The following is a 16,941-nucleotide window of genomic DNA, read 5'->3' as shown; positions in this document are numbered from 1 at the left end:
ACGTCACATGTTGGCATGTGTCGGCCTAAGGACCTCTCAAGGTATTAACAGATATCACTAATATGCTTTAATTCCAAACACATGACCCGTTACAGGCCAAAACATAATTTTGGTAATTATAGCGCCACCTATAGGTCAAAAGTCATCAAATTTATTGAGCCTCCTCCTAATTGGGTCCTGAGACCCTGTACTGAGTTTGGTGTTGATACGCGAAAGCCTTGCTGAGATCACTTCACTTCCTGTTTGGCGGCTTCGCCGCCAAACTTGATTGGTCGTGACAGGCGACAAGTTTTGAATATTGGTCCAAAAAGCAATGCGATTGTGAGTCATGGTCGGAAGATCATCTGTGCCAAGTTTCATGAAAATCGGATGAACTTTGTGACCTCTGAAAAGTTATTTTGATTAAATCCAATATGGCGGCCGGATCAATTATGTTGATGTCACAAAATCACATCTGTCATCCTTAGGGCCTCCGACAGACACCACTAGTACATTAACATTAACATTAACAGACACCAATAACAAGTTATAATTTCAAACACATTACCCGTTACAGGCCAAAATGTAATTTTGCTCATTATAGCGCCACCTATAGGTCAAAAGTCATCAAATTTATTGAGCCTCTTCCTTATTGGGTCCTGAGCCCATGTACTGAGTTTGGTTTTGATACGTTAAAGCTTTACTGAAATATTACTTCACTTCCTGTTTGGCGGCTTCGCCGCCAAACGTGATTGGTCGTCACAGGCAACCGGTTTTGAATATGGCTCCAAAAAGCAATGCGTTTATGAGTCATGGTCTGATGAAGTTTCATGAAAATCGGAGAAACTTTGTGACCTTTGATGCCTTTTAAATGTTTTTGGTGAAATCCAATATGGCGGTCGAATCAATTATGTTGACGTCACATGTTGGCATGTGTCGGCCTAAGGACCTCTCAAGGTATTAACAGATATCACTAATATGCTTTAATTCCAAACACATGACCCGTTACAGGCTAAAATGTAATTTTGCTAATTATAGCGCCACCTATAGGTCAAAAGTCATCACATTTATTGAGCCTCCTCCTTATTGGGTACTGAGACCCTGTACTGAGTTTGGTGTTGATACGCGAAAGCCTTGCTGAGATCACTTCACTTCCTGCCAAACTTGATTGGTCACGACGGGCGACGGGTTTTAAATATGGCTCCAAAAAGCAATGCATTTGTGAGTCATGGTCTGATGATCATCTGCGTCAAGTTTCGTGAAAATCGGACAAACTTTGCCAACTTTGATGCCTTTTAGGTGTTTTTGATTAAATCCAATATGGCAGCCTGATCAATTACGTTTACCCCATAAATTGACATCTGCGTTGAGTTCGGTCTCATCCAAGGATTCCAAATATACCTTAATGTTCAAAATGTGATGTACGGTAAATGCATAGATGCAATTCAACATTTGAAACGTTGGTGGCGCTAGAGCACTCCAGGTGCAGACTTGAAACTTTGATAAATTAAACATATGACCGTAACGAATCAATGTGCCAAATTTCTCAACTTTTTACTGTATGGTTCAATGGCAAATGAGCGTTTCGTTATAATAATAAGAATAAGAATACGCAGAATCACTATGGGTTGCCTCGCAGCTTCGCTGCTTGGCCCCCAATAACAACAACAACAACAATACATTTTATTTAAAAAGAAACGCCTTTCAGGACACCCAAGGTCGCTTCACAGATAAAACATAGAAGAAGAAAAAATTGACTTGACTTTATTGCACCCTTAACCACAACAAATAAAGGGAACCCCTGACTTGACACCTTAAATGTAGATTAAGGAGTCACACCTTAAAATGAAATTTAGGGTAAAATCAAGGGCCTGTTTTACAAATGAAGGGCCACTTAATATAAATTAAGTGGTTTTGGTATGTTTTCAGGGGTAATTTAAGGTAAATTTGAGTATCACATTTCGTAGTGATGTGGCAGCCTATGGAAAATACTTGTCCTGACGGTCCACTTGCTCATTCGTCTGACAGTGCGCGTGCGTGGAGAAAGCTGTTCACCTGACGAAGATGGTCGGTGGTTGCTGGAGCAAAGTGATACCGCTGCCCTTTAAGCCTGATATAAACATGTAACGCAGACTTTGTTTTCTCTTTTACCCCACAATTAATATGAAACAACGGTGATAAATCTCCATGCGTCATTGAAGAAGGTAAATGTAAGGTTAAGGTATGGCGGATGCCATGTTGATTTGCTGCACAATCATAGCAAAAGGTTTGCTAACTAACGTTAGCGAGCTAACAACATATCTAGTGTCAGCTAGCTGCTAGTACGCTAAGCTAACTATGTGTCGGTAGGCTATGATTGACTTAATAGCTCAGTTATGTGTAACTTTACTAATATGCTTGTAGATTATAAGGTCCCTGCTGTCCCCATAGTATGTCAATAAATAAAAAATTTATTTATTCGACCGTATACTAACGTTATAACTTTATCCGGGACATTTAGCTGTCCACAAAAAAGTAGTCTACTCGCTATCTAGAGCATTAGTTAGCGAGTTACCTTTCCAACTAGTCAGCAGTCTATGCTACTGTTCTTGCATGACATTTAACAGAAACAGATTCCAGCGACTGTATGCTCATTTACTCATTTTCAGCGTAGTAAATCCCCTCGCGTAGTCATTCCCTTACAACTTCGTTAATACTGCTAACTTGACAAACAAACATTAGCCTCTTATCTAGACGTATTTGAATGTTTCGTCACACGTCCGACCGCTCTGCTGCCATTCAGATTTAGCTGGCTCCTAGCTGTTGCTGTCCAGTTTAGCAAGTAATGTTAAGAATGGTCAAATGTTAGGGCTGTTTTCGTCCATAGATATTATCTTCGTCATGGACTACGTGTTTAAGATTTTCCCATTTGGAAAGGTGTTGATGGTAACGTTATTGGTCCTCCTTGTCTCCGATTAGCCGATAATGTAAGTGCACGGTTTATGGTACATGGATCCATCTATGAAAATGTCTTCATGTTTCAGACTGGAAGGCATTTGGCAGTCCTACTATTTTAATTTAATTACTTAGGCTTGGATTCCTTGGACAACCTTGGATTCCCCTGTTTAGGAAGTAGTAAGAAACAGTGTTGTTTGTGTCATGCGTCCTCAGTTTTAGGTTGAGATTGGCCAGAGTTTATGCATATTTGAGCAAGATAAACAAGTTTAGCCTGATTCCCCTCTTCCAACCAAGTGCATCGTAATGTGACATTATGTAGCCTGAATCATTTCAATTGCCATGTTATATTTGTTGTTTGTTTATTGAAGCCCCCTTAGTTGACTTGAGGATGAAAGTTGTTGATTCGGAATGGCCGACTGATAGCTGATTCACTGATAAACTAACCTAAGCAGAAATGATACCCCATGTGCTAAATGCTCTCAATCCAACTGTTGGAATAGATAATGCAATGTTAATGCTGTTGCCATCTGAGTGTGCTTGTACTGAATTAATAATGGCAAGGTGTTTTTCTTTCTGTCATCTCAGTCCTGCACCTAAGGCAAAACCATGCTGAAGTGGTTTTCTGGAGAGGAGGGCGGAGGTGCCCAGGGTGTAAGTATCAAAAATGCTTTTACTGCATACTCATAACTGTCAGGCCTTGTTCTGAATACCATACCTTCAACCTGAGATATCAACCCAACATCTATAAAGCTTGTTTAGATTCTTTGCTGTCAATTCAGCTGTTACTATGAGTTTTGTTTTGTATTTTCCCTCATGCTGTGGTGTTATGTTTATAACGCATAGCTAGGCCCTCATGGTACAGCTCCTAGTTTATCCTGTTGTGATCAGTTGCTCAGTGAGGTCTGATCCCCAGTCAATGAGGCCTAAGGCTGCATGGAGAACAGGAGAGGGAACAGATTAAGAGGGTTTTAGGGAAAGTGCTGACATCACAGCTTTCACTGGGGCATCCTGGCTCTACACTCACCCGCGGCCACTGCTTCCTCTGAGTCACTCATTTCTTTTCTCACCTTGACTATGTTGCCACACAAATGCCATGTTTTGGTTTTGTGTTATCTCTTGTCCGAGATATGTACTTAGCAGTATTGTTCTTCAGCTAGGCCTACATTAACTCAATGCAGCAAGTGTACCAGCCATGCACAATCCCGTCTTCTTTGCCATTATAATCTGCCCTGTAGCTCACGTGTGTGTGTGTGTGTGTGTGTGTGTGTGTGTGTGTGTGTGTGTGTGTGTGTGTGTGTGACAGGCCCCAGGCTCTCCTCAGGGCAGCGCTGGTGGAGGAAGTCCAGCACTGTCAGAGGTGACGGAGCAGCTGGCCCAGACCCAGCAGCTGGTTGCCCAGCTCAAGGAGCTCATCCGGGAGAAGGATTCAGTGCTGGGCACCAAAGACGAGCAGCTCAAGGTAGTGTGCTCTTGTACATGAACACAGATAGTACAATAATTCTACAACTTCAAACCCTGATGTGTCCAGTTGTTTCAGTTTTTGGACCTTGGTAATAATGATTATGATAATGATCATTGATAATGATGATCATTAATGTTTAGTTTGTTTAGTGCATGAATGAAGCAGTTAGGTGGATTGGTAGCTTTTGTAGGCTTTGTAGAGGCTAAACAAATGTCTGTAATTTGACAAGTGTCATTGAAGTGATAAAAATGATTGGTAATTAATAATAGCCTAATAATAAATTGCTGCGAGTGATACACAAAATAATCTGAACTCAAATAACAGATAAATAACAATTGAACTGGCTAACAAATAACTACTATATTTCTTGGTAAGGCATATCTTCTGTTTTTGTAAACAATAGTCATGCTGTGATTTAGTGGAAAATAATGATGGTGATAGTGATGATATTAATATTGGTAGTGATAATATTAACACCTCAGTTGAAACTCCCTCAATAACAGCTCAGTGTGAAGTGACCAGAGTGGATTAAGTCAGACCAACATGTTAAACAAACAGAGAGGCTCCCTCCATCTGGAACAATGGTGTTCTCTCTGTGCACTTAGACACCACACATCCCCACTGTGTGTTAACATTCTACCTGTTAAATATTAACCAGCACCAGATCATAGTTCAAACACACAATACTGAGATTTGAGTCTGTTGTAAGTAGAGGGCAGTCTATTGGGCTATGTAGTTAATGTGAAGGTGCCTTTTTGTGAACTGGTTCTGAGAATTGTGCTGTAGTGCTGTGTGCTGTTGTGTACACAGACGTGCTGCTGGCCAGAAAGTCTTGAAGATGTAATTCCTTGGCGGTTCCCATGCCTCACACACTGAAAGATCTGTTAATCCTCTCAGGCAGAGAAAGAGTCTGGTGAGGCCAAGTTGTCTAAGATGAGGCTGCAGCACAAGGCGAAGGTCACCTCCCTCAACTCCCAGCTGGAGGAGCTCAAGAAGCAGCGGGGCGACACCCCTGGCAAGGCCACCCCACCCCAGATGAAACGGGTAGGCATCCCACTCTTGTACTAGTGCCTGCTCTCTTAGTACCAAAAAACAAACGGTACCCTTCAAGGCTTAAATAAAACTCATGGGCCGGATTCCTGTACGTGGTTTAAGCCTAGCCCCAGACTAAACGTTTTCACAATGGAGAATGTAAAGTGACGTTCTCTTTTAGCTTTCGACTTGACTCCATGGAATTATGAATGTATGGAACTAAAGCCACCCATGAAGTGTATTGTACAATTGCTATTGCAAGTGCTATGTGTGTATAAGTGTGTCTGGTTGTCAAGTCAAGTCACAGGCACATGATGGCTGCTGACTTATATTAGGTCAGATTTGCTCACGGTCACAGGAAGCCTTGTGTCTGCTCCCGCAGAGTGGCAGTGGGGAGACCGGAGAGACTGAGTCATCAGGGGCGAGTCGAGGAAAGATCCTTCTGCTGAAGAAGAAAGTGGAGGAGCTGGAGCAGCAGCTGTCTAAAAGACATGAGGAGCTGGGGGTTAAGGTACAACACGTTCACAATTAATTTGTCACCTTCATGGTGTCTCAAACGGTCTATTTAATGTCATTTTCAGACATTTCTGGGGCTGCACATTTTTGGTCCATGAAAACATAGGCTAGTCTTTTTGAATGTCATAATTAGGGATGTTGAGATTAATAATGTTCTGGTTAATCTTAGTTATAAAGTGTTACATGCAATGTTACATTTATCCTATTCTGTGCCATCTACTGTATAGTATTCACTCTCATTTGCGTTACTACTGGACTGTTGCTCAGTCAAGTTTTGACTGCTCAGGCATCCATGAATGAGCCAAAGTGAAGGATAACTCTTTAACTTATACCCCAAGGCTGTTAGTGTCCAGGTGTACTTTCAAGCTTTGCCTATGAGCTCAGGAAATGTGATGCTTGCTTTTTCTGTGACTTGAGAAATGCAGCCATATCCATGTTCTTTGACCATTGTTCACTTGCTTTTTGTTTTTTTCTATTTTAAGATTTCTAGATTTTTGTTGTTGGTATATCACCTTGTTTCTGTCTGTCACAGTAGTATGTGTGTGATTGTTTTCCCTATATATCTATCTATTTATCTATAGTTATGAAACTGTGTGTGTGTGTTGTGTCAGACTCGAGAGCTGGAGGCCCAGCGTGAGCGTGGCTCTGAAATGGATGCCATGCTGGTGGAGAAAGAGCGGCGACTAGCTGAGAAAGAGGCCTACATAGTCCACCTGCAGGTGGCAGTGTCTGGGGAGCACCCTCAGGCTGCAGCAGCCCCAGTCACTCAGGACAGCAAGGCAAGAGACCCTTAAATCCCTCAAATTAGTCTGATGTGTGTCACTGTGGTGTTTTGCTAATGCATCTGTGTAGTTTATCCCATTCAGGGAAATAAATATATAAGTGCATGATTTATATGCAATAAGCAATATATAAATAAATGTGAATTATAAAACAGTATGTCATATGCATTTTTTTAGTCAGATGTGTTTCACTATGGTGTGTTGTTGCATCTGTGCTGTGCTGTGATGCAGGGATATATATAGATGTATAAACTATGACATATCAAATCTAATGTGTCCTGTAGGTTCAGTCATCAGAAGACAGTGGCTCTGCTCAGGAGCTCCAGCTGCTGGTACAGAGTCTTACTAAGAAAGTGGGGGATGGAGAGGAGAGATACAGCCTACTCCAGGAGCAGGCCGACAGCCTTAAGGCCCTGGTGGAGACCGAGAAAGCTCAGTACGAAGAGAAGGAGAACATGTACAAGCAAAATGTAAGTCGTCGTGTGTGGTTTTGTGACTCTTATGATCAAGGACACATCATCACTTGGCTGAGTTTATCTGAACGCACGTGTGTTTGTCATTTCAGATCCAAACCTTCAAGGACATTATAATGCAGAAGGACAATAAGCTGGCAGAACTGAACCAGCAGCACGAGCAGGAACTCTTTAAACTGGCAGCAAAATCAGATGCCAGTGCAGATCTTGAACAAGTAAGCAGAAGTGTATCAATGTTGCCAGAGGTCATCAAATTCACTTTTATAATGAAGACCTTGGGCCTTGATATTTGGTCCAAGTTTCAGTATGTGGTATTTCACATTATATTGTGAAATTGCTAATCAAATATGGTTGCCGTTGCAGCTTCTGAAGGCCTTGAAGCAGAAACTGCATGAAAAGGAGGAGGTGTTGCTGGGGAAGGCTCAGGTGATCGAGGTCCTCCAGGGCGAGGTGGATGGCAGAGACCAGCAGATTGAGGTGAGTGTGGTTGCGCTAATGCTTTTAGCCTTTCTTTTGCAGTTTCCCTACTGTCCTCATCTAATACCCAAATCAAATCACATCTGATATCCATTCCTGGAATATTGTACTTCCAAGAATCAATGTGTGGCTTCTGGTACTAGAAAAATTGTTTCCTCTATTAAAATGGATTGACTCCTTGAAATCAACAGAATGAATTTGTGTTAGTAAGATGGAGAAACAAGATGTTTTATTTGGACAGTTGTAGTCAGTGGAATTTCATAAAATAACTTAAATTCAACAGTGACCAAGATCACCAGTTCTTGGTAAACCAATGTTTAATGCCTATAATTTGGCAAGCCTAATGTATTCAAGTGGATGCCATAGTTCCTCCACCCACAGAATTGGAGTTTCAGAAAGCATGATGTTAAGTGTGCCATTGATCTACCTGACCTAGTCTCTGTCTGTTTTTTTTCTCCATGTTTCCGTGTCTGCCCTGTGCAGGAGCTGACCGAGCGGATGCGACGTCTGCAGGGCGAGAGGGACAACCTGCAGTCCAAGCTGGAGGCTGAGAAGCATGTGATGCGTGCTCAGCTGAGGGACCTCATGCAGAAGCATGAGTCCGAGCTGCGGCGCATCACAGAGAAACACGAACAGGAGTTGTCCGAGAAGGAGCAGGCTCTCCGCGGGCAGCTTCAGGAGCTCCAGAGGAGCCCAGCGCCACCTGCCCCCGTCACGGCCTCTGATGCACACGTGAACACAGGCTCAGCACAGAGGCTCTCGGAGCTGGAAGGTACTCTCACCACTTCAGCATCATTGCTTTGGAAATGTCAGGATATGTATGGCTCTGTCACACAGGCTCACTTAAATCATGTGTTTGGGTTGCATGTGTCTGTGCATATTTATTGATCTCTTATATATATTCTTTATCATATATTCTTTAGTTCATAGATAATCCTGATGAGCTGTTGTATGTGTATGTGCAATCAGCAATATATGGGCTTTTTGACTCGTCTTTCAAGTAATCACGGAAGAAAGTGAAATGAGGAGATCGCTGCGTTGTTGGTTTTGTCAACTTTGTCAGCATTCTATCATGGTGTAAATTAACGTTAGTGTGTATGTAACACTACCTGTCTTTTTCTTGCTGTGCCTTTCGATTTGTAGCCCAAGTTAAAGCTAAAGCAGAGGAGGCCAGCAAGTCAGAGGCAAAGTTCTTGAAGATGAAAGCATGGTCTAAGAATCGCATCCGACAACTGGAAGATGAACTGAAGAAGGCCCACGTAAGCAGTGGCACAGAAAATGTGTTAACCTATCCGTTTGTTTGTTTGTTTGATTGGTTGGTTTGCCCTCAGTGTAGATGTTTTTGACTTTGTCGTTGTTTTATCTTTCCTCAGTCTGGAAGCTCAGCCCCAGACATTTCAGTCCTCCGTAGCCGTGTTACCGAACTGGAAGAAGAGAGAGAGGAGATGCTTTGCAAACTGGATCAGTATGATGACCTTAGAGCCAAAAACGGTAAAATGTCATTACAGTGCTACACTCATAACTTTGCAGTGCACAGTATTAATTGTTTACGCTTTAATTACTGTTTCTTGTTTAAACTTGATGTGACCTTTTGTTGTGGCCTGAGAGCCTTCATGTTGTGTGGACCTAATTCATCTGATGTGTGCAGAACTGCTGGAGGCCAAGCTGGTTGTGTACGAGGAGCAGCAGAGGAAGATGCAGGCTGACTTGGAGCAGGTCACCAAGAGGGCTGCCTCTCAGGTCCGAGATCTCCCCCCATCTGCCACTGCATCAACTGTGAATGTGTCTCAACCTCTCCCTCCTCTTATTCTCAGGGCACTGAGCCCCAAAAGCTGGCCCTGTCATTGTCAGCACCACAAACGCCACATCTGCTTTGGCACATGCCCTGATTTTGTTTGTTTGTTTTGCTTTGGCGCCTGCAGGCCAGTGAGTCTGGCAGCGTGGACGAACTGCAGAGTCACGTCCTGGAGTGGCAGGACATGGTGTCCATGGTGACGGAGGCGGAGGCGGTGCGGGACCAGGCCCGCGAGGAGAAGAATGCCATGGCCCTCCGGATGAGCCACATGGAAGAGGAGAGAGAGGGTAAGGAACGTCAGTGGGGATGAGCTTACCCCCCAGCGCTGGCGCTGTGTTCACTGGCGGGTAGGGTTATAGTTGAAAAGAATGAAAATGAAACGTCATGGTATGCTTGACTTAAGAGAATGCGCTCACTCATTGACCTGCAGCTTGCAGCTGTTAATAGTGTTTGAAAAGGTCCTTTGTGTTCCACAAACATCCTAAAGAAATGTGAAGCAAATACTGGAGGCTTTCTGGCTGAAAAGCTTATCAACCCAGTTTTTCCACAAGTCAGGCTCATTTTAGTCATTGTTGTAGGCTGTAAAAATAAGACTGGCCTGGTCAACATTTTAAAAGGGAAATTATCCAAACAAAGCCCCTTTAGTGACAATTCTAAATCATCAACTCTTAAGAGTTACCTGTATATGACGAAGAGATTTCAAATTGTCTACTTACTTAAACGATAACTGTTATCCCTAGATATTGTTTGTGAGGACACTGTGTTTGTTTGTCTTTTGATACCCAATAATGCTCTTGTAAAGCACATGGTACCACTTCTGTGCTGATTAAAACATACCTCCCCTACCTGACCTACATAAGTCCAAGCCAACCAAAACAGTTTGTTTCATTTAGTGTTTTTCTCCCCTGAATATTTTTGTATTGCCTGTTCATTGAAGCATGACTCCTTTCTGTTGTGTTTATTTTGTGTCTTTATTTCTCCTGCTCCATCCACATGGCGAGCGTTTGCTCCGAGCCCCAGCCCCACTCCACCTCTTCTCCTGCTCTTTGTGATGGGCGCAGCCACAGAGAACAGTTTCCCATCAGTTTTGTGCATGCAGGTCCCCCCACCACACCTCTGTCTCAAACAGCTAGCTCCGCCTACTGTACTGCTGTGGGTTTCCCAGAATGCTTTTCTCTCTGAGGGCAAACACACAGCAGTGCAGTAGAGGCTGGCAGTTTACCCTTCGTTTTGTCTTTCTGTCCTTTGTTCCTTTCTCCTCCCCCCTTTTTCTTCCCTTGTTCCTCATACCCTGGTCCTAGCTACTTCTTTGTCAGGCCCTGTCCTGAAAACTTAATTTCTTAACATGCAGTTGGGTAGTTTCTCCTCTGGTGGTGGGAATAAAGTAGCGTAATTAACACTCAGCAGCCCCTGAACATCAGTGCCTGGCTAGGATATAACTAGGTATAAGCTGTAGGTAAATGAAACTCCAATCAAAAATGCAGGTGAACCAAGGAAATGTCATTTAGTTTTGGCATGTCTGGTCTGACTAGCAAAAGTTCAGACAATTACTAGTTCAAGTAATTATCATGTTTCTGTTCAGCATTTAAAATGTTGTATCTAAGCATTTGCTGTCAAGCAATATTTTGCAACACTGAATTAATTTCTAAGCAGGTAACCCCAGTCAATTGATCAGAAATTACACATTTTCTAATATTATTGAAATGTTGCTCAACATTTATTATCTGAAACTGAACTGTGTAATTCCATAAACGTAGGCTAATAAATAATTTAGCAATATAGCAGTGATAATTGTTTCTTTGTCTTGGCTGAGGCTTTAAACTGTCCCTCATTCATATACGTTCTCTTTCATGAAACATACTTTTACTTTCAGTCTGTGTACTGTATATAATATACTAACACCACTTAAACCATGTCACACCTATGCAGAGCTTCTTAGAGGACCATTGGAGTTTCCTGCAAAGTCATCCTTCCAACACTGTCATCAAATGATTTAATGAGATTTGTTTTAATCGGCTGATTTTATAATTAGCGTTGGGGCATTAAATAATTAAAATGTGGTCCTCTACCATTAGTGTAGAAGCTTTGCATGGGAATATGTGACAGAACTTCAACAGATATTTGGATTAAATATGTCACACAGTCAACAATGCCTTTTATTTTGTATTATTGAGTAGCTGAATACCTTAATTTTGTTGGTGTCTTGGTAATCCTGCTTGTATTTCCTCCTATCTCTGATTATGGCTGCTTTAGTATTCCTGTTTTTTAACACATACCAGCCTTTCATCCCTCACCTCCCTCAATGCAAGCAATTTGAGCCTCACGCCACTTATAAAGCTTTGTCCGTTTGGTCAGTGCACCAAAGGCTTGCTTGCATTGACCCCACCTCTGCATTAACTCCCTCCCTCACTCTTGACCTGGCTAGGCCTCTCCCTGCATCTGCATTCAGATAGACCCTCTCCCTGATATCACAAAACAGATGGGAATGTGTTTTGTGTTGCTTAATTGTGTTGTTATTACAATGCTGATTTGACCTTGTTGTGATTGCACCTCCTGCTGAAGTTCAATCATCAACACGAAAATGACTACTGCTACACAAAAGCAACTAAGTTGGCTGGGGCTGTGTCTCAGTGACTTCCTCGCTTCAACATGGAAGACTTGATCCATTAAAAGCCTGTTTCAGCACAGGTCATAAATTCTTCTTAGAAACAGTCTTCACATCCCCTCTACCTAATGTTTTATGCTCTCAGTCTTCGCCATAAACTTGTACTTGTGATGCCAAATTGTGCATGGCTTCTTCCACCCTAAAGCTTTTACTGTGCTCACACAAGCAAACTTTTTTTAGACACACGCACACTGGCAACTCTCATTGACAAACGCATACATGAGCACTTTTTTTTGTTTGTTTGTTTCCCTCCACTGTTCACTGAAACCTGCATGGAATTGTGTAAACTGTGCTGTGATTGTTTGTTTGTTGTCTTCCTGTCAACTGTGGTACCATAGGAGAGAAAGCAGTTTGCTTTCTTTCGCTGTTGTCTTCTGTAGTTGTCTCAGCCTCTGTCCTCCTCCCTGACTCCACTCCTGTCCCCTCATCTCCTCCATCCTTTCCCTCTCCGACTCCAAACCCCATCCCGCCCTGCCCTGTCCCACGCAACCCCTCCATGGCCACCTGGTTAAATATGTTTTACTCCTACCCCTTCCTGTGGCACAAAACTGATTGAGGATGACTGGTTCTTTCCTGGCTGCTCCGATCCAGCGCTGGCCAATCGGCAGCAGGAGTTGGAGGAGGAGCTGGCCCAGGCACGAGGGCTTCGCCAGCAGAGGGTCAAGAAGCTGGGAGACCCTGCCACCCGCAGCTTACAGGTATGCAATGCAGGAATCCCTTTTACAGGACATTATTATCTGATTAAATTGCGTTTGTTGAAAGGATCAACTCACTTGCTTGTGTTTCCCCTAATCACATTTGACCTTTACAAATCTGTAAAACATGTCAAAAATGTTATATTTGTACTAAGAATGGAGTCATGAATCGTTGAGAAATGCATTGTGCTGCAATCGTTGCAGGAGGACCTGGAGTTTGATGGTCAGCAGTCGTTCTCTGATCCCACCAGTCCATCGGGCAGCACTACTCCTATGGAGGGAGAGAACATGGGAGGTTGGTGGCCAGAGTACTCTGCCCCTAATACAGGTGTGAGGCCCGCTAGACAGTTCATATTAGCATGCACATTGCATATCGTTTGTGCCACCAACCATTTGTGTACCTCCATAGCACCATAGTTTGGATTCTTTTTATGTTTCATATTATGTTGACTTAACCACCTCACAGTGTTTCATCTGAAACATGGATTTGTGTGTATCTAACACATCAACCTACTGCGCTCATAGCTTTGGTTGACCCATATTTTTAGTTTGCATTTCACTGACCGTGAATATTTATTTGAAGCATGTGCGTGCTGATTGAACTGCCTAGTTTTGGTTCAGTAGAGTGTGCTGCCATCCTTTTATCGGACACATTGAACTTGTGAGTGGTCTTAAACGTGTAGGTGAGCTGAAGGCAAGTGTCGGTAAGTATTTGATGATTTTATCATTATGTGATGTGCTGGCTCTTAGTCACGGGTTAGGTTAAGGATCTTTGCTTTTTGTTAAAAAAAGAAATAATATCTGAACATTGTTTACATAGAGAAGTGTTTTATTCTCTAAATAAATATCACTACATCTATATGACTGAAGATAATTATCACTACATCAAGACTACATCACTACTACTCTACTAAGAATCCTTAACCTGACCTGTTAAAGCTTTTTATTATATGTTTTAAGCAAATTTAAATTGCTCTGAACATAATCATCTCTCAAAGCACTTTTGTATACCATGTTGCTCATTTATTGCATGTTTGTTGTTTATATTTGTATTGGAAAAATATACCACTTTGCAGTGTTTTCCTCACGCTGCTGTATCCCATTGGGCTCATATCTGTTTTGTTTTTGAATGTGCACTTGCAAAACAGATGGCTTAAGGTCAGTAGTAGAGGAGTTGGAGGTGGAGAGAAATCAACTTCAGGAACAAATCATTGCACTTGAGGAGCGCTGTCAAGATCTAGAGGACAGGCTGCAACTACAAGCTCGGATTGAGTCCTTGCAGGTTTGTTGAGTATTTGATGATTTTATGTCCAAGTGCATGTGCAAGGTTTTGTTTTTCGTGTTGTCCTCATCTAAGCAAGGATAGTGCCTGGAAAATGGTTGCTCTCCCTTTCGCTAATGCTCTTGTTGTTGTCCATGTAATTAGAAGCAATGACACACCATGCATGTATCAACTAACTCCGAGAAAGCTAATCTACAGTCCTCAATCTTTGTATGAATTAGTATTGTTTAGAGATTTCATTTAAAAAATGTGTATATAGGGCTGGGTCGGTATGGATGTTTTCTAACCGCGGTCGGAAAGCAAGAAATTACCGCGGTACCGCGGTTTCCCAAAAAAAAATAAATCTGATTGAGAGTTATGGATTATGAATTTTGTGCCGCCATCAGCCATCACAGCTAATTAAACTTTAGACAGCCGCAGCAACTTCAAAGATTACTGGAGCAAATGCTTCAGACATGAAAGAAATAAGCAGGCTATAGCAACAAGGCTATCACAATTTTAGATCTGTTACATTCATGATGTTACAACTGTAGGCTACCGCACGTTTTAATGGCTGCCTCAGGTTGTAACAAAGGGGGTCCTACATGTCGCTGTTAAGTTAAATTCTTAACAAACTAGAACATATTTTTTAATTCTTTCATGGCCAAATTTCACAGTTTTCACTTTTAACAGCTTTACGTAGGCTACATCGAGTTTGAACGGAGAGAATAGAAAAGTGTTAAGACTGCCAGTTCTCCCCTACTCTCGCATAGTAAACAAATATGGTTGGAACATTGCGCTCCCCAACACAAATGCGAAAGGTCGAGTTTGCTTCATCTTTTGATAAGTTTTGAAGTTTTGTTTTGAAAACAGAAGGTTAGCCTACTTAACATAACTGTGGTTCTCTGAGAAATGTCATAAGATGGTTCATCACGACATCACATACAACGTGCACACATGTGCAGGCCAGACGTCTTAAGCTTACTGCATAACGTGATTATTTCGGAGATTCTGCTACGTTTTCAACCCGGAATTTTGCATATGTCCTGGTTGAAAACGTATCAGAATCTCAGAAAAGATCACGTTATGCAGTCAGCTTAAGACCTCTGCAGGGTACATGAAGTCGAATCCCCCAAATGTTTCACAGATTTATTTTTTTTGACGAGCTCAGACCCGCGGTAGGCGTCACGCGACCCCGGTAATGTGGTTACCGTCCCAGCCATATGTGTATAGTTGCATTAAAGCTTACTACATACTCACAATATGATGCCATCCTCCAAACTTGTACTAATGAAAAAGAAGTTAGCAATTCAGTACCTTTCCAAGACATTAAATTTGCCTACAGTTCATTGCAAATCTTGTGCCCACGTACTAGGATTTTGTAACAAAGCCCTCTAACACAGGTGACGTTTGATGTAAATGAAGAAGGGAGGCCATATTGGGTTTGTCAGGTGTGTGTTTGTGTCAGTGTGTGCTAGAGAAACTACCTCCAGCAGTGATGTTTAACGCTTGGGTTGTTCCTGTTTGGTTTTATCAGACTCACTTTCCTGTGTCCACATAATGGGTGTAGTACATTCACAAATCTAGTCTAATCATCTGCTGACTTTATTGACCACCAGTCACAGGGTGTGATCAGTGTGCAGCGTCCCTCCTCACTCTGTGCCTTCAGTTTAAGAGGAGGGGATGTGTCAAAACCGAAGGGGTGTTTGTGTGCTGTGAAATAACATGCGTTGCTTTCTTGTTTTAATACATCACCTGTCCCATTTTGCACTTTTTCATTTTCACTTTTTCTTTCTTTATCAAGAATGAGTCTGAGAAACTTCAGGCTCAGTTGGCAAGCCTCCGTAGTCAACAGACCAGAGATGCTGAAAAACACCAGCTCCTTGTTACAAGTCTCAATGAGCAACTGAAAGGGTAAGACACATACAAAATATATAAAAATAAAGAAAAATTAATTAATTCCACATGTTAATTATAACGGCTGACAGGAGGGAATAGACCCCGCCGGGGCTACAATGGGTTAGCAGCTCATTGTGGCAGTAGCCCAGGCTTCACTAAGCTATGGGCTGCACCCTACTAAGCTACAGTACGACATAATGAAAAAATACCCCTAGAGTCAGCGAGAGCAGGGGCGGAAGATGACTCACTTGTGATAGACATGGTTACTGACCCTGGAACGAATTTGATTACAAGTAAGGAAAACATGTTTGTGGAAGCCACTAGTTCAGAGAAAACTGAGAAAAAGCTGCAGATGTGTGTGTGTGGTTGGCAGAAGGTTACAAGTCTAAAGGGCCTGAAAATTCATCAAGGAAAAAAGAAGTGCTTGGTAGAGGGAACACAGGGTCCCTGCATTGATAGCTATTTCTTAAGAAGTGCATCAAGTCAGTCGGTTGAAGTTCAGCGACAGGAAGAAACCCACAGTTCGCAGGACATCAGTACCCCTGTTGTTGAGGAAAGTTCTAGCACTGAGGCAGAAAGAGAGGCCAGTCAGCCAAGGAGGGAGAAGATTAATGGTCATAGGCCTGGGGTTAGATGGCCAGGCGCAGCAGAATGTAGACAATGTGGTAATATGGTGGCAGCATGGAGGGGAGTGTCTCCAGGACGCTGGTTTCACTGTTAAGCCTTCATGAGGTGTCGTGGGCCTAACTTAACGAAACATCGGTGAATGAGGGTGCCCACTTGATAACCCCAATGACATGCCGCATACTATATAGGCTACTGCTGTTGGATGGGCCATTTGTATTGTGCTTGTGACCATTTGTTGGCATTTGTTGGCATTTATGGGTAGTGTGCTTTTTAAAGTTAAACTTGAGCAGGGGCTTCTGAATGTGCTTTTACCTTGGATTTTGGCACAAGGGATTTTAACA

The 16,941-nt window shown here is 42.5% G+C and overlaps 1 protein-coding gene across 5 annotated transcripts in view; it reads left to right on the top strand.

The window, feature by feature from the left end:
- Window positions 1–2,025: 2,025 nt before the first annotated feature.
- The window catches only part of LOC143126010 (uncharacterized), a 31,764-nt gene continuing 16,848 nt past the window's right edge, over window positions 2,026–16,941 (top strand). For 2 of the 5 annotated variants that reach the window (XM_076287929.1, XM_076287925.1), the window contains exons 1-18: window positions 2,026–2,183; window positions 3,502–3,567; window positions 4,220–4,375; window positions 5,276–5,422; window positions 5,793–5,921; window positions 6,538–6,705; window positions 6,993–7,178; window positions 7,274–7,396; window positions 7,545–7,658; window positions 8,142–8,430; window positions 8,802–8,917; window positions 9,032–9,149; window positions 9,307–9,398; window positions 9,581–9,740; window positions 12,710–12,816; window positions 13,018–13,141; window positions 13,962–14,095; window positions 15,879–15,988. In XM_076287929.1, coding sequence (XP_076144044.1) covers window positions 3,523–3,567; window positions 4,220–4,375; window positions 5,276–5,422; window positions 5,793–5,921; window positions 6,538–6,705; window positions 6,993–7,178; window positions 7,274–7,396; window positions 7,545–7,658; window positions 8,142–8,430; window positions 8,802–8,917; window positions 9,032–9,149; window positions 9,307–9,398; window positions 9,581–9,740; window positions 12,710–12,816; window positions 13,018–13,141; window positions 13,962–14,095; window positions 15,879–15,988 — 2,318 coding nt within the window. In that variant the 5' untranslated portion in view covers window positions 2,026–2,183; window positions 3,502–3,522. Of the gene's footprint in view, window positions 2,201–3,501; window positions 3,568–4,219; window positions 4,376–5,188; window positions 5,423–5,792; window positions 5,922–6,537; window positions 6,706–6,992; window positions 7,179–7,273; window positions 7,397–7,544; window positions 7,659–8,141; window positions 8,431–8,801; window positions 8,918–9,031; window positions 9,150–9,306; window positions 9,399–9,580; window positions 9,741–12,709; window positions 12,817–13,017; window positions 13,142–13,961; window positions 14,096–15,878; window positions 15,989–16,941 lie in introns of those variants that run through there. The other 3 variants (XM_076287927.1, XM_076287926.1, XM_076287928.1) reach the window with 3 other exon arrangements.

The sequence above is a fragment of the Alosa pseudoharengus genome, unplaced genomic scaffold, assembly GCF_046254945.1.
Source record: "Alosa pseudoharengus isolate Yale_2024_CS ecotype anadromous, Long Island Sound unplaced genomic scaffold, YU_APseudo_1.1 YU_APseudo_1.1_scf_16, whole genome shotgun sequence".
Taxonomy (NCBI): Eukaryota; Metazoa; Chordata; class Actinopteri; order Clupeiformes; family Clupeidae; genus Alosa; species Alosa pseudoharengus.
This window is presented reverse-complemented; position numbering and strand designations above follow the sequence as displayed.